Source organism: Dryobates pubescens, chromosome 14 (assembly GCF_014839835.1).
Source record: "Dryobates pubescens isolate bDryPub1 chromosome 14, bDryPub1.pri, whole genome shotgun sequence".
In the NCBI taxonomy this organism is placed as follows: domain Eukaryota; kingdom Metazoa; phylum Chordata; class Aves; order Piciformes; family Picidae; genus Dryobates; species Dryobates pubescens.
In genome coordinates this window covers 13,065,036-13,092,915 of record NC_071625.1, presented here as the reverse complement: position 1 = coordinate 13,092,915, position 27,880 = coordinate 13,065,036, and the positions used below count along the sequence as shown (strand labels likewise).

General features: G+C 44.1%; 1 protein-coding gene across 1 annotated transcript in view; it reads left to right on the top strand.

Annotated features, from left to right (window-relative positions):
• Positions 1 to 27,880, top strand: part of EXT1 (exostosin glycosyltransferase 1) — a 184,488-nt gene that overhangs the window by 143,807 nt on the left and 12,801 nt on the right. Inside the window, exons 2-5 of the mRNA XM_054167188.1 lie at positions 15,895 to 15,988; positions 18,611 to 18,718; positions 22,791 to 22,910; positions 27,677 to 27,809. Of these exons, the coding sequence (XP_054023163.1) occupies positions 15,895 to 15,988; positions 18,611 to 18,718; positions 22,791 to 22,910; positions 27,677 to 27,809 (455 nt within the window). The remainder of the gene's footprint in view (positions 1 to 15,894; positions 15,989 to 18,610; positions 18,719 to 22,790; positions 22,911 to 27,676; positions 27,810 to 27,880) is intronic.

Genomic DNA, 27,880 nt, shown 5'->3' with positions numbered 1-27,880 from the left:
ATTTTCTACAGTGCTTTAAATAACTTTTCTCTCTCTTTTCTGTCTTCAGTTACCTAGTGTCTTTCTGAAATGTCAGAGTATCAGCACTGGATGTTTTCTGCCTCCCTGCCTCCAGGTCCACAGGGACAGCTTCTTCTCTGTGTGTACAACATGGTTGATGTGTCTACGGGGTCGTTTGCTCTTCAGTAACAGCCTTGAGCTTCTTGTCCACGGTGACCCTCTAATCCTTCGTAGAATTGCTCCTTTCTGGGGTAAAATGTCTTGTTTCAGATGCCAGGCATTACAGCAGATTTTGGTTTGCTGCATTTCATAGTCTCTTAAATAGTATGGATGTCTCCACTGCATGAAGATGCTTCAGAAAATCTGCTCCAGGTCTGCACCTTTTTATCCTCAGGTTTTGGCAGAAATTGCTGACATGTCTAACATGTATTTTGAGGCACAAGAATGCTTCTCTCAGAGAGAGAAGTGGGGGAAAACAGTTGCTTGGAAGTTTGCAGAGAGAGCTTGTGGTCTCATGCATACCACTTGGGGACATGGCACACAAAAACACCCTGGACTGTGTGGTCCATTCTCCCACCAGTGCAGGCAGCTGTGGTTTATAAGAGGGAGGAAGCTGGTGTTGCCCTAATAGACTCCTTTATGGACGTCTTTGTAGCTACTCTCTGCTTATCACTGAATGATAATGGCATCCTGGCCTGTATCAGGAGTAGTGCAACCAGCAGGAGCATGGAGGTCATTCTGCCCCTGTACTCGGCACTGGTCAGGCCACACCTGAGTACTGTGTCCAGTTCTGGGCCCCTCAGTTTTGGAAAGATGTTGAGTTGCTGGAATGTGTCCAGGGAAGGGCAACAAAGCTGGGGAGGGGTTTGGAGCACAAGCCCTATGAGGAGAGGCTGAGGGAGCTGGGGTTGCTTGACCTGGAGAAGAGGAGGCTCAGGGGGAACCTTATTGCTGTCTACAGCTACCTGAAGGGAGGTTGTAGCCAGGTGGGGGTTGGTCTCTTCTCCCAGGCAAGCAGCACCAGAACAAGAGGACACAGTCTCAAGCTGTGCCAGGGGAAGTTTAGGCTGGATGTTAGGAAGAAATTCTTCCCAGAAAGAGAGATTGGCCATTGGAATGTGCTGCCCAGGGAGGTGGTGGAGTCACCATTGTTGCAGGTGTTTAGGAAGAGACTGGATGGGGTGCTTGGTGCCATGCTTTAGTTGATTAGATGGTGTTGGATGATAGGTTGGACTTGATGATCTTGAAGGTCTTTTCCAACCTGGTTTATTCTATTCTATTCTATTCTATTCTATTCTATTCTGCTCTGCTCTGCTCTGCTCTGCTCTATTCTAATTTTTTTAAAGAGCAACCAAATCTTTTTAGACAAATACCAAAATTAACACACCAGTAAAAGAAAGCAGTCCAGTTGCATATTGCACTGCATCATTGCATGGTCTTTCTTACAGTTAGCATCCCCATCCATCTGTTGGCTGTTAGCACTTGGATGAAGAGCTGTTCTTCTGGCTAATCTGAGCTCCTGGCATCTCCTCATAAACCCTTTTGTCTGAACAGTCATGTTTTCCTTGGCAATCTGTAGAGCACACCAGATCACAGGTCTTTCTCTGATCTCAGCAGTTGCATGCTGATGCCTTTCCATTTCCATTTGTCTTTGCTCCTGAGATTCTGGAAGAGGTATAAAAAGGCAGTGCAGGGCAGAGAGCAGGTAGAGGACAGAGGGCTTTTTTTGCCAGGCAGTGCTTGTCTGGCCCTACACACTTCCCAGAGGGGCTGGAGGAGATACTGGTTGTATCCTGCTGGGGCTAGGAGAGCTACTTCCAGGTGTGAATGTGCTCTGGCTAGTGACAGTGGAGCAGAATTGCAAATATGCCTGGGATTTCCCTGCCTTGCAACCCTACAGTTCATTCAAGGTGTTCCAGTGTCTGGCAGATCATAAGAGAAGGTGCCACCATTATGCCTAACCTGACCTGTGCTTCTCATTAGGATTCTGAAACCTGTAAGCTTGAGATTTCCTCCCTGAGGTATAAAATTTCTCTTGGCTAAAGCTTTATTTGGAGTGGGGACTCCTCCCTCCAAAAGAGAGAGTCCTTTCAAGCCTGCACAACCTGATAAATAATTCTGAGGCCCCCGAATTTGTGGATTTCTTTAAAGAAACATAATTATTTTAAAATGACAAAGCGGCCCCTTTGTTGATAAATGTTTTATATCCTTGCTGCTATGCCTGAACAGTTTGTGTAAATAATGTATTAGCTCGCAAACAGACGTAGCATGTTCAGGCAGACGCTGCCCAGCGGGGCAGGAATGCTAAGAAAGCAAAGCAGGTGATTCTGTGTGGTGCTGAGAGCTGGGAGTGGGCATCAATGGAATCGTAGAATCATAGAATCAATAAGGTTGGGAAAGACCTCAGAGATCATCAAGTCCAACCTATCATCCCACACCTCATGATTAACTAAACCATGGCTTGAAGTGCCACATCCATTCCCCTCTTGAACTCCTCCAGGGACGGTGACTCCACCACCTCCCTGGGCAGCACATTCCAATGGCCAATCACTCTTTCTGGGAAGAACCTTCTCCTCACCTCCAGCCTATACTTCCTCTGACTCTGCTTGAGACTGTGTCCTCTTGTTCTGGTGCTGGTTGCCTGGGAGAAGAGACCAACCCCCACCTGGTTACAACCTCCCTTCAGGTAGTTGTAGAGAGCAATAAGATCTCCCCTGAGCCTCCTCTTCTCCAGGCTATACAATCCCAGCTCTCTCAGCCTCTCCTCACAGGGCTCTCCCCAGCCTTGTTGCCCTTCTCTGGACACGTTCAAGTGTCTCAGTGTGCTTCTTAAATTGAGGGGCCCAGCACTGGACACAGTACTCGAGGTGTGGGCTGACCAGTGCTTAGTAGGGGCTGAGAAACACTGCCTGCGTGTCTCAGGATTGGTCCCAGCATAGCTCAGATGCCTGACGCTGCAGCAATGCATTAGGGCTACAGAAGGGAGCAGTCAGGCATTCACCAGCAGCAGGTTTGTGGTTTCCTTGGGGCTCTTGGGAGCAAAATGAAAAGCAGCGCTCAGAGTCACAATATTTGCTGGTTTAGGTGGTGTTTGGCACTTGCCCTTGCAGGCTTGCTTTCAAAAGGCTTGCTTTGCATGCTCGAGAAGAGCTTCTTCAAAGTGAGGTTGTCGATTTGCTTTGATTGCTTATGCCTCCCACTTTGTGCTCAAAATGGGCCTTGAGTTTTGAGAAAGTAATTTTGCTAAAATCATGTGTGAGGTTCTTTGTGTGGCAGGGCAGGGTCAGGCAGGAGGAGAAGGCTATGCACATGCATCAGTGATTTCCAGATGAAAATCCTCTGTAAATAATGCAGAAGTGTGCACACGTAGGTATGCATGGATGCAGATGTGCTTGTGGGGAGTCTTAGACGGCAATTTTGCCTGCTTGGGCTGAGACCTAAAAGTCCCATGCTCCACTGTGGATGATCAGAGAATCATGGAAAGGTTTGGTTGGGAAGGGACCTTCAAAGATCATCTAGTCCACCCCCTTCCTCTTGTGGGCAAGGACATCTTTCAGTAGATCAGATAGCTCAAAGCCCCAGCCAGCCTGACCTTGAAGAGACTTCCAGCAATGGGGCATCCACAGCTTCTCTAGGCAACCTGTTCCAGTGACTCAGCCACCCTCAGCGCTTCATATAGCCATTTTTTTTTTCATTTCATTTGTTTTCATATGTCCAATGTAAACCTACCTTCTTTTACTTTGAAACCCTTACCCCATGTCCTGTTGGAAGTGAATAAGACTCTCTGGAGCCCTATTGAATGGAGCCTGATCTGGAGTAACATCAACTGAAGACCACTGGAATTAGCTAAACAACCCTATAAAAGGTGAAAAACGCCTAAGAAAAGCCAGCTGCAATTCTAAACTACGCTTAATGGTGTGCAGCTCATGTTTTCCTCTGGCTCAGGAGGAGAGTCCAGCTCCAAAGGGGACTTGCTGATGCAAAGATGTAGGGGAACTGTGCTTTTGTTCTAGATCCCTTTGTTTTGTTTTTTTCTGAGAAGGGCAAATAATAGAAAACTTTTCTTTTACTGCAGTCAGCAGAAGTGAACAAGCACAGAGAAGGAGCAGCATCTACAGAGTGACAGATCTCATTTTACCTGGCTGCTCTGTGAAGCACAGAGTGCACATGGAGCAGCCTGATTTAGCTTTATGGTAACAAAACTGATGACAGGAATGGGAGGCATCACTCAGTGTGATTTTATATTTCTTCCTGCTATCTCCTCTTTACTCTCTGTTAGAAAATGAAAATTGTTTTAATACTCACTACTGACTGCAATAGGGAAAGCAATGGCAGAGTTTCCTTTCCTTACAGAGTTCACACTCCTGCACTGCTTTATTGCAGAACTTGGCCCGCATTGAGTTCAGAACATCAGCACCTGCAGTCAGTTAGTGGAAACCCCTCCTGCACTGCTCAGGTTTCAACTTAAACTTCAGTGCTACAAAATCAAAATACACAGAATTAGGGTTCTTCCCCACCCCATGCCCCCTACTTTATATCCTACTTCTATTTTTGAGGTAGCTTTGTTTTGTTTCTAGAAGGGAGAAAGAAAATAATTTGAGATCCTGAGATGAAAGCAAATATGAGAACTAATAATCAACCAAAATACTGAAGAATCAGGATATTTTGTGGTGCTACCACTCCTGGGGACTAAGCTGCAGCTGAATTCTTATGAGTAAAAATAAATCACTTCTCTACTTCATTCAAAGTTGTTCCATGGATTTGCTGAACTAATTTTTCCTCCAAGCATGGTCATGTTTTAGGTCAGTATGCCTAGACAACATGGGGCTCTGCCAGCAGTTCCTGTGTAAAGTCCCTCTTTGTTTTTTTGGAAACAAATCCAGTCATTCATAGAAATGAACTCCTGCATAATTAGAGCCAGTATTGCACATCATCTTTGCTTTCCATTTTTAGATGTTGTGTCTGGAGGACTATAACTTTTAAAGATGCCAACAAGCCACTTAGGAGCTCGATAGCCATAATGGGAAAATCTGTGGAGCTGAATAGAAAATGATAAGCTTCATGAGGACTGTTCTAAATTGTTTGGTAAAAAGCTCAGCCAGACATTCAAAGTAAGAACAGAAATGATAACCCTTTCTAATTCAATCTTCAGAGGGTTGTCCTTTCTATACTGAAGTCCCAGTCCAACAGGCAGCTTAATGGACCATAAGGAGAGGATGGTGTTTTTATGCTTCAGTCCTCTGGACTCTGCTGGGTCCAGCTATTGGGCTATGGCATAAACAGGTACAGAGCACTGATGTCATTCGTATTTAACCACCCAGGGCTTTAAATCAACCATTTTTTCTTTCTAGATTAGTTAAAATATTCAGCAGCTCCAGATACTGAAGCATGGAACTCTAGAAAACTGATCCTATTCAGCATTTTTTACCTCGAGTTTTCAATAAAGAGCTACTGAGAAATAATTAAGAAAGATTTGGAGGCTTTGTTGTTGTTGTTGTTATGACAGGCAGAAAGGAATCCTCGGCTTCAGAGTCAGCAGGTGTTGACAGGTGAGAGATCTCACAATGACTCTTTTATTTCTTTGCACTCTGAGGCTTTCAGCTATGTCCTATAATCTGAAAATTAGAGTGGGTGGCAGATGAGCTAAAATGTCTTTGTTCTGAAAATGAAATATGGATTTTTCTGTGTTTGGGTCTTTAATCCAAACTGATGCTTTAGTAACTGAAATTCCAGTAGTGGGATGCTTCCCCCCCCCCCCAAGTTAGAGAGTAAGTCAGGAAGAAAACTGACTTTGCAATGGGAAATTACCCCAAAGGTGTTCACAGCTGGACTGTCACAGGGTGTAAGTTTGGTCAGATGGGGCTGTTTAGGACAAGTGTTTGACACTGCTTCACTGCTAGAAGGTGAAGTCACTCTGTGGAGGACAGAATATAATATTCCAAATTAAAAAATTAGAATCATAGGATCACAGAGTGGTTTGGATTTGAAGGGACCTTAAAAATCATCTAGTTCCAACCTCCCTATAGTGGGCCCAGACATCCACTAAAATTTGGGTTTGCTCAAAGCCCTGTTCAGTGTAGAAAAATTTCTTCCTTATGTCTAGTCCAAATCTGCCCACTCATAGTTTAAAAGCGTTACCCTTGTCCTGTCACTACAGGCTCCGGTAAAAAGTTTCTTTCCATCTTCTTTCAAGCCCTCTTTGTAGATTGAAAGGCCACAATAAAGCCTCCTGGGAGCCTTTCCTTCTCCAGGCTGAACAATCCCAACTCTCTTAGCCTTCCTTCAGAAGAGAGGTTTGCACAGGCCCTCTTCTTAAGCCTGTCAGGGTTGCTCTTGGTGACATCCCTCCCCTCCAGTGTGTTGGTTGCACAACACAGCTTGGTGGTGTTGGCAGACTTGCTGAGGGTGCACTCAGTTCCACTGTCCGTGTTGCTGACAGTCCTGTTGGAAAAAAGAGCCTGCCCTGAACCACTGGATCATCTTAACAATGTGGCCTTATCTTTACCTTATAAGGGTCCAGCAGCTTGGACCTTTTGGCCTATCCACTGACTGGGTGCCAGATGGGCACATTTCACCAGAGAGGATTCATGTACATTTACATCATGTCAGAGGGGATGACAGGGAGGTAGGACCATGTAAAGTCTTATCCTGTGGCTGTGTGCACCTGTGTTCCTGTGCTTGCACCGGCACATGTGAGCATCAGCATCTTTGGTGCTTTCCCACTGACCTAGAGAGTGTTGAATTCTCAAGGTATGGTGCTACATTTACATTGCTGGGAAGATACAAACAAGTGGTACGTTTGCTTGCTCCTCTTACTCAGTCATGTTGTGAGTTTTCTTGCTGCCTTCACAGCAAGGTGCTGCTGTGACACAGCATTCTTAGAGGACTTCAAAGCCTAAGGGCCAGTGTTTGGTTTCAGCAGCAGCACTACGCAGTGCTGTTAGAAGGTTGCTGGTAACTGGGGTGTAACGCTGCCTAGGGAGCCACTTGCACAGTTTGCCTCTGACATGCTGCTTACAAACCCTCTCTGGCATGTTTCTTAAATAAGCAGTTATCTTTAAGCATCGAGTGATGTTGATGAGACCACATTTGCTACTGTGTAATGTTACTTCTTCTAGGTGGTGTAACCACTACACTGGGAGCCAGTTGGATAGCATGTGGCAGACCAAATGTTCTGTGTTATTTGCATGCACTATATAGATTTACAGGGCATTCTGTGTAAATATTTAGACAAAAGTGGTTAAGGCATTTTTATTTGTTAGAATGTACGTTGACTTGGATGGCTTGTGTATCCAAATGTTTCTGTTCAGATTGCCAAAGTGAGCTCAGTCTAACTGTAATGTCACTGGTGAATTTAAAGGTTATTTAAATTTCAATGGTTACTGTCCATATTAAATGTAACAAAGTTCCTTCAGCAGTCCATTACAGTAAAAACTCTGCTTCTTTGTTCTTCTTTCTTAATCTGACCTTCTGAACTCAAAGAAGATGCTGGCTGGCACAGAAAGGAGAAAGCATCTGTACTTTGACATCAGTTGCTGAATGTTTACAGAGATTCATTCCCATTGCCAGGCCTGGATGAATTGTGCAGGGCTTTCATTAAATTAGTAGCATTTTCAGAATGTGCTCCTGCTCAGACCCATACTCACCCACTACCTGTATTTCTGCATCAGAAATATGCTCCTGGCCAGCAGGAGCAGGGAAGTCATTCTGCCCCTGTACTCAGCAATGGTCAGCCCACACCTTGAGTCCTGTGTCCCAGTTCTGAGCCCCTCAATATAAGAAGGATATTGAGACACTTGAACATGTCCAGAGAAAGGCAACAGGGATGGTGAGAGGTCTGGAGCACAAGCCCTATGAGGAGAGGCTGAGGGGAGATGGGGTTGCTTAGCCTGGAGAAGAGGAGGCTCAGAGGAGACCTTATTGCTCTCTACAGCTCCCTGAAGGGAGGTTGTAGCCAGGTGGGGGTTGGTCTCTTCTCCCAGGCAAGCAGCACCAGAACAAGAGGACACAGTCTCAAGCTGTGCCAGGGGAGGTTTAGGCTGGAGGTGAGGAGAAAGTTCTTCCCAGAAAGAGAGATTGGCCGTTGGAATGTGCTGCCCAAGGAGGTGGTGGAGTCACCGTCCCTGGAGGAGTTCAGGAGGGGAATGGATGTGGCACTTGAAGCCATGGTTTAGTTAGTCATGAGGTGTGGGATGATAGGTTGGACTTGATGATCTCTGAGGTCTTTTCCAACCTTATTGATTCTATGATTCTATGATGAAATCACTGCTCCTACACACTGCTGCTGTACTTACACCTTAGCATGCCTTGGGGTCCTGCAGACAGGGCAGCATGGCAGTAGCAGCTGCAGTAGTGAAGCGGGCTGAAGGAAATACTGCAATGGCTGCCTTGCAGCACTTGGCAAGAAAATCCTTTTTATGTTAGTTTCAAGGTCGTCAGATATCATTATAGCCAAGTATTAAAAATTTCAAAGAAAGGAGGCAGTGTGTTTGATTTATAGAATAATTATCTAGCTTTAGCTCTAACTTGGCTTTGGCATTGGTTTTGCGAGCACTCGAAAATTAAATCCATTTTTTATGGCACTACAAGGTATTATCTCACAGCAAATGATAATTAAACACCTGTGAAATCAATTAGCCCTTTAAGCAGGGAGAGGGGAGGGGAAAAAAAAAAAAAAAGTTTTCCAATTATATTTTTGCACCTCCAAACTTTCTAATTCCAGAACCAGAGCAGCAGAGTAGCACTGCCAGCCAGTAGCCTGTTAACTGGCATTAAGATCACCCCAAAGCACTGCGCAGCCGTAAATCCAAGAGCAAGCCGTTGCGGCGACGGCATCCTTCCAAGCAGGATGTGTTAGCCTTTCGAGCTCAGTCTTGGGCAGCTATCTGTCTGATACACAGCTGAGCTGTCAGCTTTTCTTCAAAGACAGTTACTCACTTGGTGTTTTCAATGCCAAGTTTAACTTGACAGTTTATTTAAAAGCCAACATACCTTAATGGAAGCCAAGCAACGAGGCTCTCTGTGTGACAGAGTGGGTTTCTTCTTGTGCTCTCCAGCCAGTAGTTCAGAGCCATCTGCATTAAGCATTCCCACATAGAAAGCTGGCCAATTGGTTAATAGCTGAAACTGAATATCCTGGAAAACTGGTAGGCACTCCACCGTTTAGACCAATCTGTCTTTGTTGTAGCACTTTAACTGATGCAGAGGCTTTTGGAAGGTGAAGTGTGCATTTGTGGGCTTGCAGATTCAAGGAGGGAGCTCTGGACATAGTTGGTTAAGAGCCATCACAATTTTTTGGCTCAGAGATGGAGAAAAAAGAAAGCTCTAGTCCCATCTGACGTGTACAGCAGTATGTGCTGCTACTCCCTGCCAAAGATGGGCTCCAGTGTCTTCCAGAAGATGAATTATGTGTGGCACAGTTAAAATATGCACTGCTGGGTTAAACTCACTGTGTTTGGTTAAGGTTAAACCCATTGTATTTGGTTTGGTTTTGGTCCTGTATTTCTATCTGCATTTTGATAACCATAACATGTTGCTGGGTTTTGGTGAGTACTGAATCAACAGGGAGGAGGGAGGCAGGTGAGGAGTTAGCATTCCCAAGGTCTGTCTAGCTGCTGTAGAAGCCATCTGTCTAGTGAAGGGGAATGGTGATAGTATCCTGTATCAGTGTTTGGTGGATTAGATAAGAAAATATGTACTCTCCTTTGTGATTTTTATGTGACAGGTGACATACAGGTGGATAAAGTATGATAATTATTACTTTTGGCTAGCTGGAAATATCTATTGGTCTAAGTAGCCAACACAGAATCACAGAATCATAGAATCATTAAGGTTGGAAAAGATCATCAAGTAGAATCATCACTCAATATCACCATGTCCACTAAACCATGTCTCAGAGTGCCATGTCCATACATGTCTTGGACACCTCCAGGGATGGTGCCTCCACTACTTCCCTGGACAGCCTGTTCCAATGCCTGACCACTCTTTCAGTAAAGAAATTGTTCCTAATATCCAATCTAAACCTCTCGTGACACTGCTTGAAGCCATTTCCTTTCATCCTATTGATAGGTACTTGGAAGAAGAGACCAACACCTGATTACAACTTCCTTTCGAGTAGTTGTAGAGAGGTATATGGTCTCCCCTTAGCCTCCCTTTCTCTAGAATAAATCCCAGTTCCCTTAGCCACTCCTCACAAGATTTGTTCTCCACACCCTTCACCAGCTTCATTGCCCTTTTCTGGACATGCTGCAACACATCAATGTCCTTGTAGTGAGGGGCCCAAAAATGAACCCAATATTTGAGGTGCAGCCTCACCAGTGCCACATACAGGGGTGTGATTACCTACCTAGTCCTGCTGGCCACACTGTTTGTTACACAGGCCAGGATACTAGTGGCCTTGGCTACCTGAGCACACTGCTGGCTCATGTTCAGCCAGCTTTTGATCAGCACCCCAGGTCCTTTTCTGCTGGTTTTCCAGCCACTCTTTCCCAAGCTTGTAGCATTGCACGGGGTTGTTGTGACCCAGGGGCAGGACCCTGCACTTAGCCTTGTTGAATCTCATACAGCTGACCTCAGCCCATCAATCCAGCCTACCCAGAACCCTCTGCAGAGCCTTCCTACTTTTGATCAGATCAACACTTCTGTCCATCTTTTTATGCCTCCCTTCAATCAGTGGCAATGACGTTGTGGCTTCGGAAAAGAAAATAGTTTCTATTAGAACTGGTAGTGAAAATATTTCTCAGACTAGTTTCTAATCTCTTAAGTGTAGTGACATGGGGAAATACTTAAGCTGTAAGGAGGAATGTATGGCATGGCTGATTAGTCACTGCCGAGGCTCTGCTGCCTGCCCAGGCTCCTTGGGATAATGGTGAACCAGGAATCCCAAGCAGCCCTCTAATCCACATGCTGATTGACAAGGTCGGCACATCAGAAGGGGAAAAAAAGAGGGGGGATGGGAAAAGGCAGAAGCAATGTGTTGGATCAAGAAGTTAAAAATGTAAAAGCATTTGGCTGAGTAGCATTTCTGCTTCGGATAATTGCCCACACGGCATTGTAGTGTTTACACCTGCGTGATAGATGGGGCCAAACATGTTTTCTCAGCTATGGGTGGTAGCAGGGAGGGGATATTTCAATTAAAGTGTGAATAAATTAGAATTGATTATAAAGAGAGCTGCTTTTTTTTTTTTTTTTAATGCTGCCTACAAAGGTATTAGCTGTGAACAAGGTGCACTTAATCATCATGGAAGAAATCCTGGAAGTTAATGGAACAGACTGCTGATCTTTACAGAGGGATGCCAGCGTTGGGTTAAATCTGTAGCTATTTTAGTTTTAAAGCCCCAACTGTCATTTTAAAGGCATATGCAGTTTGGATTTTAACGTGTTTGAATGATGCAGCTGAGGCCCAGGCCAAGTCGACCCTAAAATTGGCAGTAAGCCGTAACCTCCGTGCAAGCGTGCAGGATGAAGGAATACAGGAATATGAGCAATAAGCATGTGCCCCCTCTCCCCAGCAGTCGTCTAGCATGGACACCAGGAGCTTTCTGTATAGAAATACCCTCCAAGCTAAACAGAGGACTTCTCTCAAAGCTTTCCTGCAGTAAGTGCTGGTGACTGCTAGCGGTGAAGTGCCAGGAGCATGGCACCGCAGCAGCGCACTAACAAAGCAGTGCCTGTCCGGTCGCCGGCACGCTGCCCCTCACTGCTGTCTTTGCTCTGATTCCCCGGTGGCAAGTGGAGCCTGCAGAACCTCTGCAGCTGGGTAGAACCAGAGCATCTGGACAGGCAGGTAATGCAAAGCTGTCCCCACTAGCTGCCAGCTTGGGGGTTGCAGAAACCACAGCTATGCAAGCCATAAGACCATAACAAATCTCCCTGCCATCTTCCAACATCATCAGCTAATGGCTATAAGTAGTTCTGAAAACAGATACAGCTCCCATTGCCAGGGGAGAAGAAGAAGAGGAGGCTCTGGAAGAACCTCTTCTAAACACTTGACTGTTTTCTGTGTAACTTAAGGCCCCTCTGTGAACAAGGTTATACTACTTCATTGCCTCCCTTGGGTCTTATTGAGATGAGTCAGTGAATATGGTGGGGAAATCAAGCCCATCGTAGATGTGATACTAGTGTTTGTAATAGATGCCAGATTGGTACTTAATGTACAAGTGTCCTGGTGGAGCTGAAAAGGTGTTCCTGGATGTCTGTGCCAGCTCTGATTTCTCTCCTGGACAAGTGAAAGAGAAAATTCAAGGTCAGCAAAGATTTAACTCATAAACATACCTTTAATCATAGAGATGATCACACTGACTTCAGGGAAAGCATATCAGGTCAGAATTAAGGAAGTGCAGAGATGCTTTCAGGTGAGGCATGTATGCTTCCTATGTGGAAAAAAATGCCAATCATACATAAGCAATTTTCCCTTCCCAACAAAGCACTGGCAAAGTTCAAACCTTCTGGTGCATGATTGGTTCCTACAGAGCTGAAGGGAAGGAGTCTTAGTCTGAGGGTTGCCCTAACACCCTCTGTCTCCACCATCCCACCATGGCCTCTGGGCTGGAGCTTTGTTCACCAGGTACCATTTTTGTGGCCAAGGTCTCCTCCAAATGCTGCCTGGCAGTCTGAGAAAAATATGTATGTGAAGGTCTCTGCTGCAAACTCAACCCTGAAGTACTACTTGGCACATGTAAACAACTCTGTCCACAAGCAGTGCTTCAAACTACAAAGCTGTGCTTCCATCTTGACAGAGATGGTGATGTGTTTGTGCCTGGCTCTGTGTGCTGTGTGAAAGGCGTTTCTGAATTGGTATTTAAAGACACTGGGCTCACTTCTGCCTTTCAGCCAAGGCATGGTGCCCCTCTTGCCATGCATGCTCCCCACAAACTGGCAGAAGTAATATTAGCGCCTTGCATTTAAGGCTTGCAGATAGATCCTTGATCCTGGAGCAGTTTCTGTCATGGATTAAGCTGGAAATCAGTCCTTTAGTGCTCTGCTCAAAGACTGTGCCGGAGTCACCTTAAAACATTTGGGTTGAAATTGCAGAAAAATTTGTTCATTAGAAGAACCTCTGGTGCAATTCATTTGCTGCAGCAGCTTTTGATGGATATTGCTTTACTCTGGGTCTGCTCCTGTTGTATCTGCGGGTTTTCCCTGAAGTGAGTGGAAATTTTGTGCCCATACATCAAGGTTAGGATGAGGCTCTCTGTGTATGTATGATGTAGATAAATTGCTTGATGACCATGAACTATACTATTCCAGAGCTCAGCAATAAATCACACGTTAGGCTTTAAAACACACAAATGGGAGCAAGAAGCTAACTGGTTTTCAGGTGGGAAATGGTCAACAAAATCTTTTTTTTCCCTGGATCTTTTCCCCTTGTAAATCTATCCTAATATCAGCAAATTAGATGCAAAAGAAAAGGTGCTCAATAGAAGATGTCGCTGGCATATGGAGGTGGGAAATGGTCAACAAAATCCTTTCTTTCTTGGATCTTTTCCCCTTGTAAAACTATCCTAATATCAGCAAATTAGACACAAAAGAAAAGGTGCTCAATAGAAGATGTCAGTGGCATGTGGAGGTGGGAAATGGTCAACAAAATCCTTTCTTTCTTGGATCTTTTCCCCTTGTAAATCTATCCTAATATCAGCAAATTAGACACAAAAGAAAAGGTGCTCAATAGAAGATGTCACTGGCATATGGAGGTGGGAAATGGTCAACGAAATCCTTTATTTCTTGGATCTTTTTCCCTTGTAAATCTATTCTAATATCAGCAAATTAGATGCAAAAGAAAAGGTGCTCAATAGAAGATGTCACTGGCATATGGAGGTGGGAAATGGTCAACAAAATCCTTTCTTTTTTGGATCTTTTTCCTTTGTAAATCTATTCTAATATCAGCAAATTAGACACAAAAGAAAAGGTGCTCAATAGAAGATGTCAGTGGCATGTGGAGGTGGGAAATGGTCAACAAAATCCTTTCTTTTTTGGATCTTTTTCCCTTGTAAATCTATTCTAATATCAGCAAATTAGATGCAAAAGAAAAGGTGCTCAATAGAAGATGTCACTGGCATATGGAGGTGGGAAATGGTCAACAAAATCCTTTCTTTTTTGGATCTTTTTCCCTTGTAAATCTATTCTAATATCAGCAAATTAGACACAAAAGAAAAGGTGCTCAATAGAAGATGTCAGTGGCATGTGGAGGACTCATTTGCCCTGGCCTTGTTCTCTGCTTTTCTTTCTGGTCTGGTTCTGCCATTGAAGTTTTGTGGATATTCTTACATTCCAGGGTCTTAACAGGTTTTTACATATTTAGCAAGCTAATGATGGGGGACTTCTGACGAGCGTATTCTCGCCCTACGGGGTATTCTATTTTTGGTATTTATTAACATTTTCTGTCATACAATATAGAGTGCAAGTGATGAGCTTCAGACCTCTCTCAGCATTTTAGAAAAAGGAATGCTTAAAAATGGCAACTTGTTTTATTATTTTGGTATCCCAGTTTCTAATGTTTTCCCCTGTGTGCTGTGTCACTGCTGGCTGGGGTGAGCTGGGACATGGCTGCCAATCAATACTCCACAGAGAGAACAAGAAACTGCTGCCACTCAGATGGAATATGTATAGAAGTATTTTAACCAAAGATGAGATAAGAATTTTTTCTTCTTTTTTTTTGTTTTGTTTTTAAAGTACTTCCAAGTCTGTTTTGTAGTTTTAATTAATGCAACAAGGGCTTTTATTTTACTCAGGGTGCAGATAATCCTAATCCATTCACAGTGACCTTTTCTTGTGCAAATTAGCTATACATGCTTGTTTAAGCAAATGGGCCTTTGCAAGATGTCTCTTCCCAAAGACAGAGCTTATAATTGAAAATTGGCTTACTCCCATCTGTCTGGCCTGTGTGAGGACACAAACCTAGATCTGGACTTTATTTTTATGTAGAAAATGTAATCCTATGCCTATGTATACATACATCCACAAATACACACATTAACAAAAAAAAAAAACCCAAAATTAAAACTTGCTCTGCCTGCAGGCTCCATTTAAATTAGATTATTAGTGTTAGAAAATTTCAGTGCCACCAGTTACTATCAAAATAACATCTGGCTGCAGAGTCCAGGGCAGACTGGAGAACGGAGGGTGTTTAATCTGGATCCTTTTGTCTCAGATGAGGTCCGTGCCATTCACAGTTCCATGGGTTTGCCAGGAGGACAATTAGCTAATAACAGGCTGGAAACTTTTGGGATTTGATGTGTGGTTTTTGGTGAATGGTTTTGAAGCAATTTATGGAATCAGGCAGAAAAAAAGAAGTTGGCAGCAGTGTTTTGAAGTACTTAGGAGCAGGAATCGTTGCACCTATGTGGTTAATTGCCAAAACTGGACACTTTCTCCCTTTCACCACACTTGAAAGTAATCACCATGTGAGTCAGTGCAACCCCTCGTCCCTTTCTTAGTGTCTGCCTGATAATGGAAGATCTCTTTGGCATGGTTTGAATGTTTTTTGCTTTGTCCAAAAGTCCTGCGCAGAAAGGAGCACTGTTGTGCATCACTTGGACTACATTTGAATAGGAATCAGAGTCACACAAGTGCTGCAACAGTGCTTTGGGTATCAAAATATTTCATCTAAGCTTGTTTTATTTATACAGCAATGATTTTTGCAAAGGCAAAATTATTTGCTGCCTTCTTGATTTTGTGACCACTCTCCCCAGCTCTCTCCCGTGGTGGCTGCTCCTGAGCTGGGGAGATGGCTGACCTATGCGTGCATGGAGGGAGCTAGTTAACCTGGTGGAGAGCAGTCTTGGTCAGCGATGATTTTATCCAGATGTGTCTCGACAGCTGTTTGCATTTTCACGCCCAGTTACTCTAGGACTCACTGCTAATTGAATTTTCTCTTTTCTCCTGTGTTCTTGTTAGGTATGATTACCGTGAAATGCTGCACAATGCCACTTTCTGTCTGGTTCCCCGTGGCCGCAGGCTTGGCTCTTTCAGGTTTCTGGAGGCCTTGCAGGTAAGAGCTGCAGTTTAAAGCATTGGCTACACTGGCTGCAATTCTGCATGCAATAGCAAGGAGGTGGGGAGGAGGGAAATGTGATTCATTTCCCTGGTGGACAGTAATCCACTTTGCGAAAGCCTCTATTCATACTTCTGGAGCAATTGTCAGCTTCTTCCCATGAGAGGCTGAGCACTGAGCTTATCTGAAGGTTGAATTGCGTTACCTCCAGGAAAGGGGTTTCCCTGGATGTGGTGAGGCTGAGAGGTTAGGTTGGTTTAGAGAAATATTTTATCAAGTTGTGAGACTTCCCATGGGAGACACTGGCCTCTACAAGTAAGCCCTGGGGCAGCAAAAATAGCTTTTTTGTTTTCACTTAGCCAGAACAGACCTATTTATGCACTGCCTGTCTAGAGATGATGCTTGCTGAACACCTTCTCTAGAAGGTGGCCTGGAGGTGGTGAAGCCCCAGATGGAAGCTTCATGTTAAAGCTAATCTCAAGGAGCACCTGAATGCCCTTTCCCCTTTTTAAAAATTTTGGTTCATGGTCCCTCTTTTTGGCTGTTGCCCAGCAGCAGAGGGCAATTGAAAAGGCTCCAGAGTGACTGTGGCAGCAGAGCTTGGCAGCACAGTGATGAGGCCTGATGCTGACCTACTTTGACTGCAGGCAATGCGACCTTTTTTTTTTTTTTGGCAAGCATCAACTCAGCCCTGGGGTCCTGGATCTACAATCAGCATCTTGGGAGATGCTGCAGATCCCCTCTAGGAATGACATCTGGAATTTCGTGGTGGTAGGAGTGGAGGGAAGGGGAGCCTGAGGTGCTTCCTGGTGTCGGTGAGATGGTGAATAGGGCCACCTGACAGGGTTCTACCTCCAGGTGTCCTACTGCCATTTTGGAAGTGTCCCAGCATTGGCAGCACAGCTGTTAACGCATAGCAGCACATCACTGTTTTTCATCAACCACAAAATGTCCCAGCTGCTATTAAAGACTGTTGTTCACCGCAATGCAGAGCAGGATTCCGGTACCTAAATGTAGGTGTATTGTATTTTAGAAGCCCAGGGCTTCCAAAGCCTTATGGCATTCTTCAGAAGGCCTCCAGTACATCCTGTGTTGTGTCTCCCAGCATTCAACAGGTTTCTTGGATACCCTAGAGCATCCCAATTGCTTAATCCAAATTGAGATCCAAGTTCTGGACTGTCTTTGCTGCTGCAGAGAAGATCAGGCTCCTGCTCAGAAGGAGATTAATAGACCACAAAGTACTATTCCTTCTGCAGCCTCTTTGGAGGAAGGACTGGGACTGGATTATTTGGGAAGACATGGGACTCCAGATCCTCCTGAAGAGCACTGCTCAGCCCTTCACTCACCTGGGCCAAAAGCCATGCATCTTCTGCTAGATATATCATCTCGGTAGAAGAAAATAGGGGGCATACCTCATCATACAGAACTTGGAGACTCCAGGTCTGTGATGATAAAATGCAGAGGATCTTTCTTACAGGCCAGCAGCAGTATTCAGTGATTGCGATGAATTCCCAATTTCAGGCTGGCTCCAGGACATCTTGAAAAACATAATCCACATTAGTGGGGTGTTTTAAACATGAAAACGCATTAAATGCTTTCTGGTTGGCTTTTTCAATGCACTGATGTCACTTCCAGACACAAACCCACGGTTCTTTACACATCAGAAGTACTGCTCTTACTAGGGAAAGTACAACAGTCTGAAAGGTTCCTCTTTATACCATCTTTTGGGAGGTATGGAGAAGTCTGAACCCTAACTGGAGCAAAGTCAGAGCACTTAAGCTTGGCTTGATCCAAAAGAAACTGAACCAGAGCACAGGCTCAGTGCAGATGTTCTTCTAATAGGTTCTTTCACCACAACAGGAGGTTTCCAGTTTGGATCTCATGTTGTGATCCAGGTGACCAAATTGCAGTGGCAATCATTTGTTAACAGAAATACTGCCCTGTTTACTCAATATCTGCAAACTTGCTGTCTGTGCAGAGGGACTTGCACAACTTTTAAAAGATTAAACAATGCAGACAGCTCATACTGGCATGAAATAGACACTAAAGGTGTATGCTTTTTAGTTGTTTTAAGACAGAAAGCAATTCTCATTTTTGTAGACAGATGATGACAGATGAGTTGTGTCTGCACAGCTGCCTCTGTTTGGAGAGTTCGTATCAAACAGGACAGAGAATTCACTCCTCCTTTGGAAAAAGTGCTGTGGGATTAAGTATGCTCTGTGTTTTCTGTAGGCTTGCCTTGCAACATATTACAAAAACTGAAGGAGTTAGCTCCCTGCTGAATGGTTCACAAAGCAGCGAGGGAGGCCATCATTTTGTATTAAATTCTCCAGTGTTCCATCTGCAGCATTTTAACAGTTCTGCCCTCCTCTGGCAGCCCTAGACTTCAAATGCCACTCTCTTGCAAACCCCATTTTTTCCAGTGAATGTGAGTAAGTGCAAAATGGAAACCCAGAAATATTTGGGCTGTGCTCCTGAGGCCCCCAGCTTCTGGGCTTTCTTTGCCGTGTTGCCTCTCCTTCTGAGCTTGTGCAGGAAACAAGTCATGGTGTTGGTGCAAACCTCAAAGCTTGCCCTGGTCATTGGGTACCTGCTAACAGCTGCAATGTGTGCATGCAGGCTGCCTGCGTCCCGGTGATGCTCAGCAATGGATGGGAGTTGCCGTTCTCGGAAGTGATTGACTGGAACCAAGCTGCCGTCATAGGCGATGAGAGATTGTTATTACAGGTAAGGGAAAGACTGTGGCCTTCAGCAGAGCAGCTGAGTATTGGCTGCCACCATCTAAAATGGATGGGGAAGATGAATCCAGAAGGTCAGGGTTGTAAAAGAGTTTTTATCGTGAAGGGATTGTCTGTGTCACGTTGGCTGTGAACTCATTTAATATGACATCATTCATTTTTTGACCTGAAGGTCATTGCAGCCACCAGGCAACATCCTTAAATGCAAGAGACTGTTTTATTTTTCCTAAGAGAATGAAATCTCTTCTGGTATGGAGCACCTGGATGTTTCTCTGAGGCAGAGCTGCCCTGGGTTGGGTGCCTTGATGAGAAAGAAAACATTTGAAGGCAAGTTCTGCTCCAGTCCTGCAGAAATACTTTGTCCTGTGGGGTCCCACCAATGCTGTGTGGGTGGCTGGCAGGTACTGAAGGGGCTCCTCAGGAAAGCAGGTATTTCCTCAGGCACTTTTGTGCAAAGCAGAAGCCATCCTCATTCTGATGCCTGGACCATGTAACATTGCTTTCTGAAGCAATATTCATGTCAGTTACTGTTAATCTCCTTGAGCTCATGGAACAAAACTGGGCTGAGAAGTTAGAAATCTCCTGCTACCTTCAGCATCTATTTTGGTTTTAAATTCACTAGGCTTTTTTGGTTGATTTTTTTTCTGTTTCCCTACTGAGTTTTATAGTCTACCTACATTGTCTAAAGTATGTGGAGAAGCTGATGCTAGGAGAAGTTCTGGAAAAACTGTCTTCACCAAAGTAGCATTTGATAAAATGCCATTTCCCAGCACCAAGCTGAGATCCATGACATGTGGAACAGCTACTAAGTAGCCTCTAAGAGAGGGGATTTTTTTGTAATGGTTGCATTTAATTCATTTCCAAAGTGGCAAGCTATTGTCATCCACAGAGAGAAGCCTTCAAAGGTACAGGTGTCTTGGCACCCCTGAAATGAAGTACCTTTGAAGATCTCATTCGATACTGATCTACTTGTCTGAAGAAGTAAATATTTATGAAGAGCTGGCTTAGCAAGCCTTGCAAAGTGCTGCCTATTCTTAACATGATACAAGCTGCAAATAGAAAAGGGCCATTTGATTTTTTTTTTGTTGCTTCTATGGACGGCAGAAATTATTTCTCTCTCTAAATACTAATAATTTGCTGATCCTTCAAGCTTTCCGGTACCCTGCCATTCGTTCCCTTCACAGCTGCTTCTCCACTGAGCAGCTACTGCACCCTTATTAACAGTGTTTTTAAAGAGCTGGCAGAGGGCCTGAATGTCTGCTCTGGGAAATGTTTTTGTTATGTTACAGTTTTTCATTTCCTGTTTGAGAGGAGCTCAGATGTTTTTATTTGCATATTCTCCTCGTTATAGCACTGCCAGGGCTTAATCCAGCCTTTCTGCATTTATTTGTGCAGGGTGGGGTTTTGCTTCTCCATAGTTATTACTGAAATGACCTTTTATTAAGACGTCATCTCCTTCCAATAATTCCAGTGTAATCCTGCCAGATTAGTATTAATACATCATTTTTCCCACCTGTCTTTCTGGACAAATAGAATGGAATGGAATGGAGTGGAGTGGAATGGAATGGAATGGAATGGAATGGAATGGAATGGAATGGAATGGAATGGAATGGAATAGAATAGAATTAACCAGGTTGGAAAAGACCTTCAAGATCATCAAGTCCAACCTGTCATCCAACACTATCTAATTAACTAAACCATGGCACCAAGCACCCCATCCAGTCTCTTCCTAAACACTTCCAGTGATGGTGACTTCACCACCTCCCTGGGCAGCACATTCCAATGGTCAATCACTCTTTCTATGAAGAACTTCTTCCTAACATCCAGCCTAAACTTCCCCTGGTGCAGCTTGAAACTGTGTCTTCCTGTTCTGTAGATTAATAACTAGTAGGCAAGTTCAGTGAAAGCAGGGGCTCTGGTTTTCCTTTCCAGCTGTTGCAACAGAGCAGACACCAAGGCTTTTTTGAACCTTGGCACTGTGGTTGCAGGCACTCACAAGCGTGGTGTGGTCTGTGAAATCATAACTTCTTGCAGTAACCTTGACAGTCAGAGCAGCCTTTCCTTTAGAAAGGCACAGTTGGGAGTGAGTGTTGATGTTATTTGTTGCTCACACACCTGCATGCTTGCACACGTGAGGTTGCCTATAATGCAATGAAGTGTTTATAGAAAAAAAAAATGCCATATCACCACTGTGAAGTGAATTTGATCTTGTGTTTGCTGCTGCTAATGATCCTGGGTGTGATTAATATGCATCTGAGTACATTCAGTACAGGTAATGTTCATTATCCCTGTACTTATTGGACCTTAATTGGAAAAGTAATTACAAGAAAGAATATTCACCCCAAAAGATGAAATCTGATACAGTGATTTACTGCATCATATCACAAATAGTGATGTGACCAGTTAGAAAAACATGTGTTAGTACAGATTCTTATCATCTATCTTTCCTACTAGTTTTGCAAGGAATGTTTTACATAAAGACCTATATTTATTCTAGAGGGCCTATAGCAAAGGAACATAAAGTACTATCTTCAAAAGTCTGACCATTTTCTTCTGTTCCACCTTGCTGTAGAGCTCACTCTCCCGTAAGCTCAAAACCTGTGTTACAGTTAGCAGTGTCTCAAAGATGAAGGCCTCAGAGACAAAGGGTTTAGAGAGCAGATTGTCCCATCTGACACCACACCCTGTTGAGCCATGGTCCTTTTGGACACAGCGTCCAGACATGAATGCAAACTATGCAGTAAAGAGGTTGGGAAATCTTATGGAAATTTTTGCATATAGAGTCTTAAAATCCCAGTTTTCCTCCAGGAAAGTGTCTCATGTGAGAACATTTGATTTGGGAACATGTGAAAGCAGATAATAATCACTGCCACCTCTAAGAATATTTTAGGAATAAGCAAAGTGTTCTGATCAGGAAAGGGCAGAGGGAATGTGGTGGGGTGCAGGTAACTTCAGAATAAGCTGGGGTGTACAGAAAAGCAACACCCAGCCCAGATAGATGCTTTCAAATTGGCACCCTAGGGAAACAAAACTACAGCAAATGAGTGTCTGAGAACATGGTGTCCTAATCAGTAATCACAGAAAAGCAGGCACAAAAGCACTGCTCTTCATTCCTAGCAAAAATGAACACAAATCATCAACCTATCCTAGATGCCTTACTGATGCAGTGGGTAGCCCTTGTAATTGAAGGAAATTGCAGTTAAATTCCCTTGAATGTGTCAGTTTGCAGTGTCAAAGTGGTATACTGGAGGCCTTGGTCACTGTCCTAAGTTAAAGAGTGACCTGTACATACATTACCTTCCCTCCAGTGTGGAAGAGGGACATAGGGGTGGGGAGCTGGCATAGAAGGGAAGCCCTCCCCATCTGATCCAGTGAGCATTTACATTTTGTAGTGGCAAAGCGTTGCAGCAGCACAATTTAGGGTTTATTTTAAAGCAGCTTCTATGAGAATTAATGCATTGATTTGATAGAAAGGGGAAAAGAGAAGCAGTGTTTTCCCTTGTGAACAACAGGTGCTGTGAGAGGTGTTACTCTTTCCACCCAGAGTAATCAGTAAAATGCAGTTTGATCCACAGGTTCCCCAAAAGTGTAATCTTAAGATGTTGCTGTTTTTTCCTTAGGGTGCCTAGTGTTGCCATGCAATGCCAGAACCCTTTAATATACTTTGAGAGTGGGGCTCATCAATGGACTGTTAAGACCCACAGGTGTTTGGTCCCTGTGCATCAGGGATATGTGGAGGAGCTCCTTACCATGCCATGTCAGACCACTGGGGAGAGGCAGGTTTTGTTACCATAAAACAACTGAAAAGTGAACTAAAGCATATTAAATATATGTGTGTGTGTGTATATATATATACACACACACACTCAGTACTGGAGGCTATAAAGGGTAGTGTGTTTTTACATCAAGGCTTTAACTGTTGACACATGCATCTCTGTCGGACAGGAGCGCTGAAGCTGTGCAGCTTGTTAATAGAGGAGAAGACTTGTCAGCAGCATATTAATTTGATGAGACTGTGTTGTTTTCTGAGTCTTCTGACTATATTACCTCTTGTATTACAGATTCCTTCTACAATCAGGTCTATCCATCAGGATAAAATCCTAGCACTTAGACAGCAGACGCAGTTCTTGTGGGAGGCTTATTTTTCTTCAGTTGAGAAGATTGTATTGACTACACTAGAGGTGAGTAAAAACTGTTTGGGACCTTGCCGAGCAGTCAGGTTTCTGTGGTTGTCCAGCTGCTTCTGACCTCAGCCTCAGTGGACCTTGGTTTTCATGACACACAGTTGGGAAAAAACACTTGGCATCTTCATAAGAAAATACTTCCCTCATGATTGGGATCCACATTCTAAAACTGGCACAGTGAAACATGAGAGCTACTCCACACATGGAAAGGTTGTCACGTGTGGTCTTGCCTTTGCAAGGCTTTATGGCTCATGCATCCCTGTCCTTGTCATTAGCAGTGAGTGTGTTTCTTTAGGAAACCTTTCTGGAATTCACTTTGGGAAAAAATATTACTGTAAAGCTCCTCCTTGACCATTCTTAACATTTTGATGCCTTGTGATGGGGTGGTTGTTCTGGCTCTAGGAAGAGGGGAGGCTTGTAAATCACTGTCTTATCTACATACACAGGCTATGGAAAAGGCCTGATCATCCTTTCTAAAATATTAATAAATAATCATAATTAGATTGCTATTAAACAGGGAGACAGATGATCTCACATGCAGAGAGAATCCTTTCTGAATTCAGAGGCACAGGAGAGATGAAAGGCTCTTTAGAAGTAGGGCCCAGGCTACAATTTCAAAAGCAGGTTTCTCTTCTAATTGTTTCACAGTTTTGCACATGAATTTTTGACACACTTTTACGACTGAAAGCAGCTCACTTTGTAGGTGCAAATGCATTCGGTTTATGCTAATGCTTCTGCAATGGCATCCGTCTTTGTGCACAGTTGTAAAGCTCCACGTTTCCCACTGTGCCTGTTTTCCCCTGAAAGCTGCAAATGAGTGCTGCTGCCTGCAGTACAGGCTGCCCATGGCTGATCTACCTTCAGCTACTGCAAGACAGTCACTTAGGTTTTTCTGTGCCGGTGAAACAAAAAAACCAGCCAGAGAGTGTTTTGAGATCCCCTGGAATAGCTAATCCCCACAAGGCTCTCCTTACCCTCTGAAGAGCATGTCTTCATCTGTGCTGCCTGTGGGGAACTGCTCTGCATCCTTACATTTCCCATAGGCACTGATAAGGTAGTGATCACAGCCCACACCAGAGTCACACTCACAAAGCTGGAAGACCATGTGCCAGTGCTTACAGTCTAATTTACCCTTACAGATGCACTTCTAGAGTGCCTCATGCATCCTCTGCATGCACCTGCATGCACCCTGCTCTTGTTAGGAACCGCTAAAAGGAGGGGCACACAGCTCTCCTCGCTGCCTCACTCCTGCCTGTGCTGGGGCTGGTCTCGAGGGGATGTAGCCCGCAGCTCCCATGGCCTTGGTGTTCTTAGCACTTCCCTGGAGCACATTGGTCCATGCGGCTGCAGGTGCCCAGGGGATAACAAAACCCATGATAAAGCTGAAGCAGCTGGGCACCCAGCACACTAGAGCTTCTGCTTGGAGGGGCAAAAATAAAGCGAAAACTAAAATCTTCCTGGAAGGTTCAATGTAATGAACGCTCATAATGCACGCCTGGTGTTGAAGCTATGCTCTGGGGGTTTGCAGTTGTTTGTGAGGGTGGCTTTGGTTTGAGGGGGTTATTTTTTTTTTTAATTCAGGACTCTCAGAACATTTTGAGGTGGCTAAGAGGGATTATACTCTTAGGAACAGGTACTCATTTCAACTTGCCTGCATGAAGTCCTGAGTTAACTTCCTTTCACAAAGGAATAGAGGAGCAGAGAGTGACTTTTGGAGTCTGGAGTCTGCAAGCAGATTCCTCTTCTCAAAATCTGATGCTGGAGTAAATTTCTTGCAGGATTAATTTTTCTTGCTAGATATTATCCATCTCCTGGTGTAACACTGTTGTGTCAGAGTGCTCTGATGATGCTGGTATCACCAGAATAATCAGTTGCCTGCTAACTGGAGTGCTGGTACACGTCTCCATCTGAGGATATCAGTACAGGAAGTCTTCATCAACTCAGATGTCTGCAAGGACATTACAGTTCTCCTCTGCCCTTTATCCTGGGCACTTCTGAAAATATTAAGTCGCATTTTAAGTTCCTTGATCTTCCCACAGCTTTAGGTGGCCTAAGCCAAACAGCTCATATCCCAGAATAAGGGTTTTGAATCATGTGGCCAGCAACCCCACATTGCAAGCACTGAGGAAATGCCCAGTGCCACAGGAGTGGGTTAGGAAATGATGTTCATGTCTGCTGCAGGCTGGTAAATGGCAGTGCTGGCAGAGTAGCAGTGGACTGCTGCAAGCACCATCCAGGCACATGCTCCAGTTTATCTGAACTTTTTCAGCTTGATCTTCTCTGAAAACAACCCCCAAATATTCCCAAGTCCCTGTGTGGCGTGCTTAGTTCTCCACTTGGGAAGAGGAAGGCAGAAGGACAGCACAATGTATAGACAAGACATGTTTGATGTTTGGCTGGGGCATATTGAGCTAAGGCAACATGTGAAATCTTTGAACAGTGGAGATGAGGAAGGCAAAAATATTGGCCTATTAATGAATCCAAGGAGAAAAGGGAGATCTCACTAGAGATCCTAACCCCTTCCTTCTCTTATTAAACTTCTTGTCATGCCTCATCATTGGAGAGCTGTGTAGCTGCTGTCTGTCTCTGCAATATGTGCAATGCTATACACTCTGCATTTTAATTGCTTGGTCCTCCATGTTATCTTTTTAAAGACTTATCTGTTCTCTTTCTGCCAAGTTGTCTTTTCTCCTCCCTATCGTGACAGCCAGCTATGTTTCTTATGTAGACCAGGGGCATAATAAATTAATCTTCCTTTTGTTAACTGTGGTGAATCACTGAGGCCAGCCCCTAGCCTGCTGTGGAACCACGCTGGTGAGGTTTGTGTGCCTGACATGCACCAAAGGCTGCATGAGCTGTGTGGCAACAGGGCCCTGCTCCACGTTGGAGCTGTGCTTGCTCTGGGTGCACTGAGGTGGTGTTGAATGTGAGCCATGTGTTTCCCCTGCAGCCTTGTTGGCTACCAGCGTGGTGGAAAACTCCACCGTCTGTGAAAACCTCCTGACCATGTAAATTCACAGACTTCTCATTATCTGATTATGCCCCAGTTCTGGGAAAGCGGGAGGAAGGAGCTGTAATATTTAGGCTTAGTGGTAAATGCTTGAAAATATGTACTTTCTAGGCTCTGTCTTTCTTTAGTGGCATCTTGCAGATGGAGAAACAGCAGTCACCCTCTCTTTTCCCCCCTCTCTCTGCTACAATGCAGGAGATCTGATAATACCAAACCTAACTTTCCAAGGAGAAAAACTCAGACACAGTCTTGTCAGTGATGAGATGTGGTCCTAAATCTGTTATTCCAAGACCAAATAAAAAAGTTAACGTACTCATGAGTGAATTACTGCATTATAGTAGCTGTGATCAGTGGCTGTAGGCAAAATTCAGACAAGCATGCAAACGCCTAACACTTGCCCCAGTTTCGCAGTGTGTGTATTGCCACCATCAGTGGATTGTCTAGTACAGTGTTACTGATGGTTTCATAATTTTTTTGTCATGGCAATCAAAAACTGCAGGAAAACTCCTGCTTGTGGCAACACTTACACAAGTTCTGTATTGACCAAATACCCCTGAACTCAGCTGCTTACAGAGATTTGAGTTTGTTTGGACTCCAACGGCTGCTTTTGTTCAGCTTGTGTGGGGTTTTCTTGCTTGCTTTTTGTTTTCCTATGCTATGGGTATATGCCTTCTTTAATTCCATGAATTTTAAAGCCAGAATAAATGATGAAGGATCAGATTCACATTCCCAGATACATCTATGTTAAGGCCACAGATGTTGGGTTAGGAGAAACGATGTGTTCTTGGCACTTGAGCCCTGTGCAGTGCATAAACTGACAGCTAGACGAAATCTACTTAGGAGATTGCAGAAGATGAGCTGCAGCCAACTTAGTGGAAACTCTTTCTTCACCACCCTGTTACCCTTTTCAGTGCCCCATCTCCAGTCCTGCCAACCTCTGACGCTCTGAGAGAAGGCAAATCTGTAAGAATGCGTGGGCCAAGAGTGGACTGAAGTTCGCAAGTTGCGTCTTATTTGAAGGCAGAATTTGGCCAAGAAGGCCAATGCCATTCTGGGGTGTATTAGAAGGGCTCTGGTCAGTAGGTCTATTCTAGACAATATAGTAGATGACCTGGCAATCTATTCTGACTTTAAAAATCTAGGAATCTATGCTTATGACCCTCTACAGAAACTGACAGCAGTTGCCAAAAGATCTTTTCCTGTTTTATCCAACCAGGACCTGTTACAGAACTTAGATGTGGAATCGGTGATGTATTGGAATGCTAATATCCCACTATAATTAAGCAAAAATGAATAATTAGTGCAGCCTGATTTGCTGAAAGTCTTTGTGGTTCTGAATGCTCTAATTATCTCAAAATAATACCTAGCTCTGTAATGTCATCCTCAAATAATTATCTTCTGAGAGTTCTGGGTACTAAAACTGATAGTGAACTGATCAGGCTTACAACTGCTAGGATACTCAAATAGGTAAAATATTTAACCTGAAATACAAACCACAATGAATTTCAAGGTCCCCATGTCCAGAGAGACTAATGAGGTGTTCTGAAACCTACTGCACAAAGCCTGAGCTGCTGAGGTGGTGTCACAGTGTGCAGGTTCTGTGACATTTAGAGATTAAGCAGGAATGTCTGGTAATTTGTGTGCCTCAGCTGTTTGCAAAATGGGTGATGACTGAAGTCAGATGCAGTCCCTGAAGCTTCTTATGGTGGCTATTACAGTCTAGTGAAAAGTCATTGCCTCTCTTGTTTTGCAGATTATTCAGGACAGAATATTTAAGCACATATCACGTAACAGCTTAATATGGAACAAACATCCTGGAGGGTTATTTGTACTGCCACAGTATTCCTCATATCTGGGAGATTTTCCTTACTACTATGCTAATCTCGGTGAGTGAATCCTTGCTATAATCTAAGTGTTTATTGGAAGTTCCAGTGAGAATCTGGGAGTAGGTCTTTGA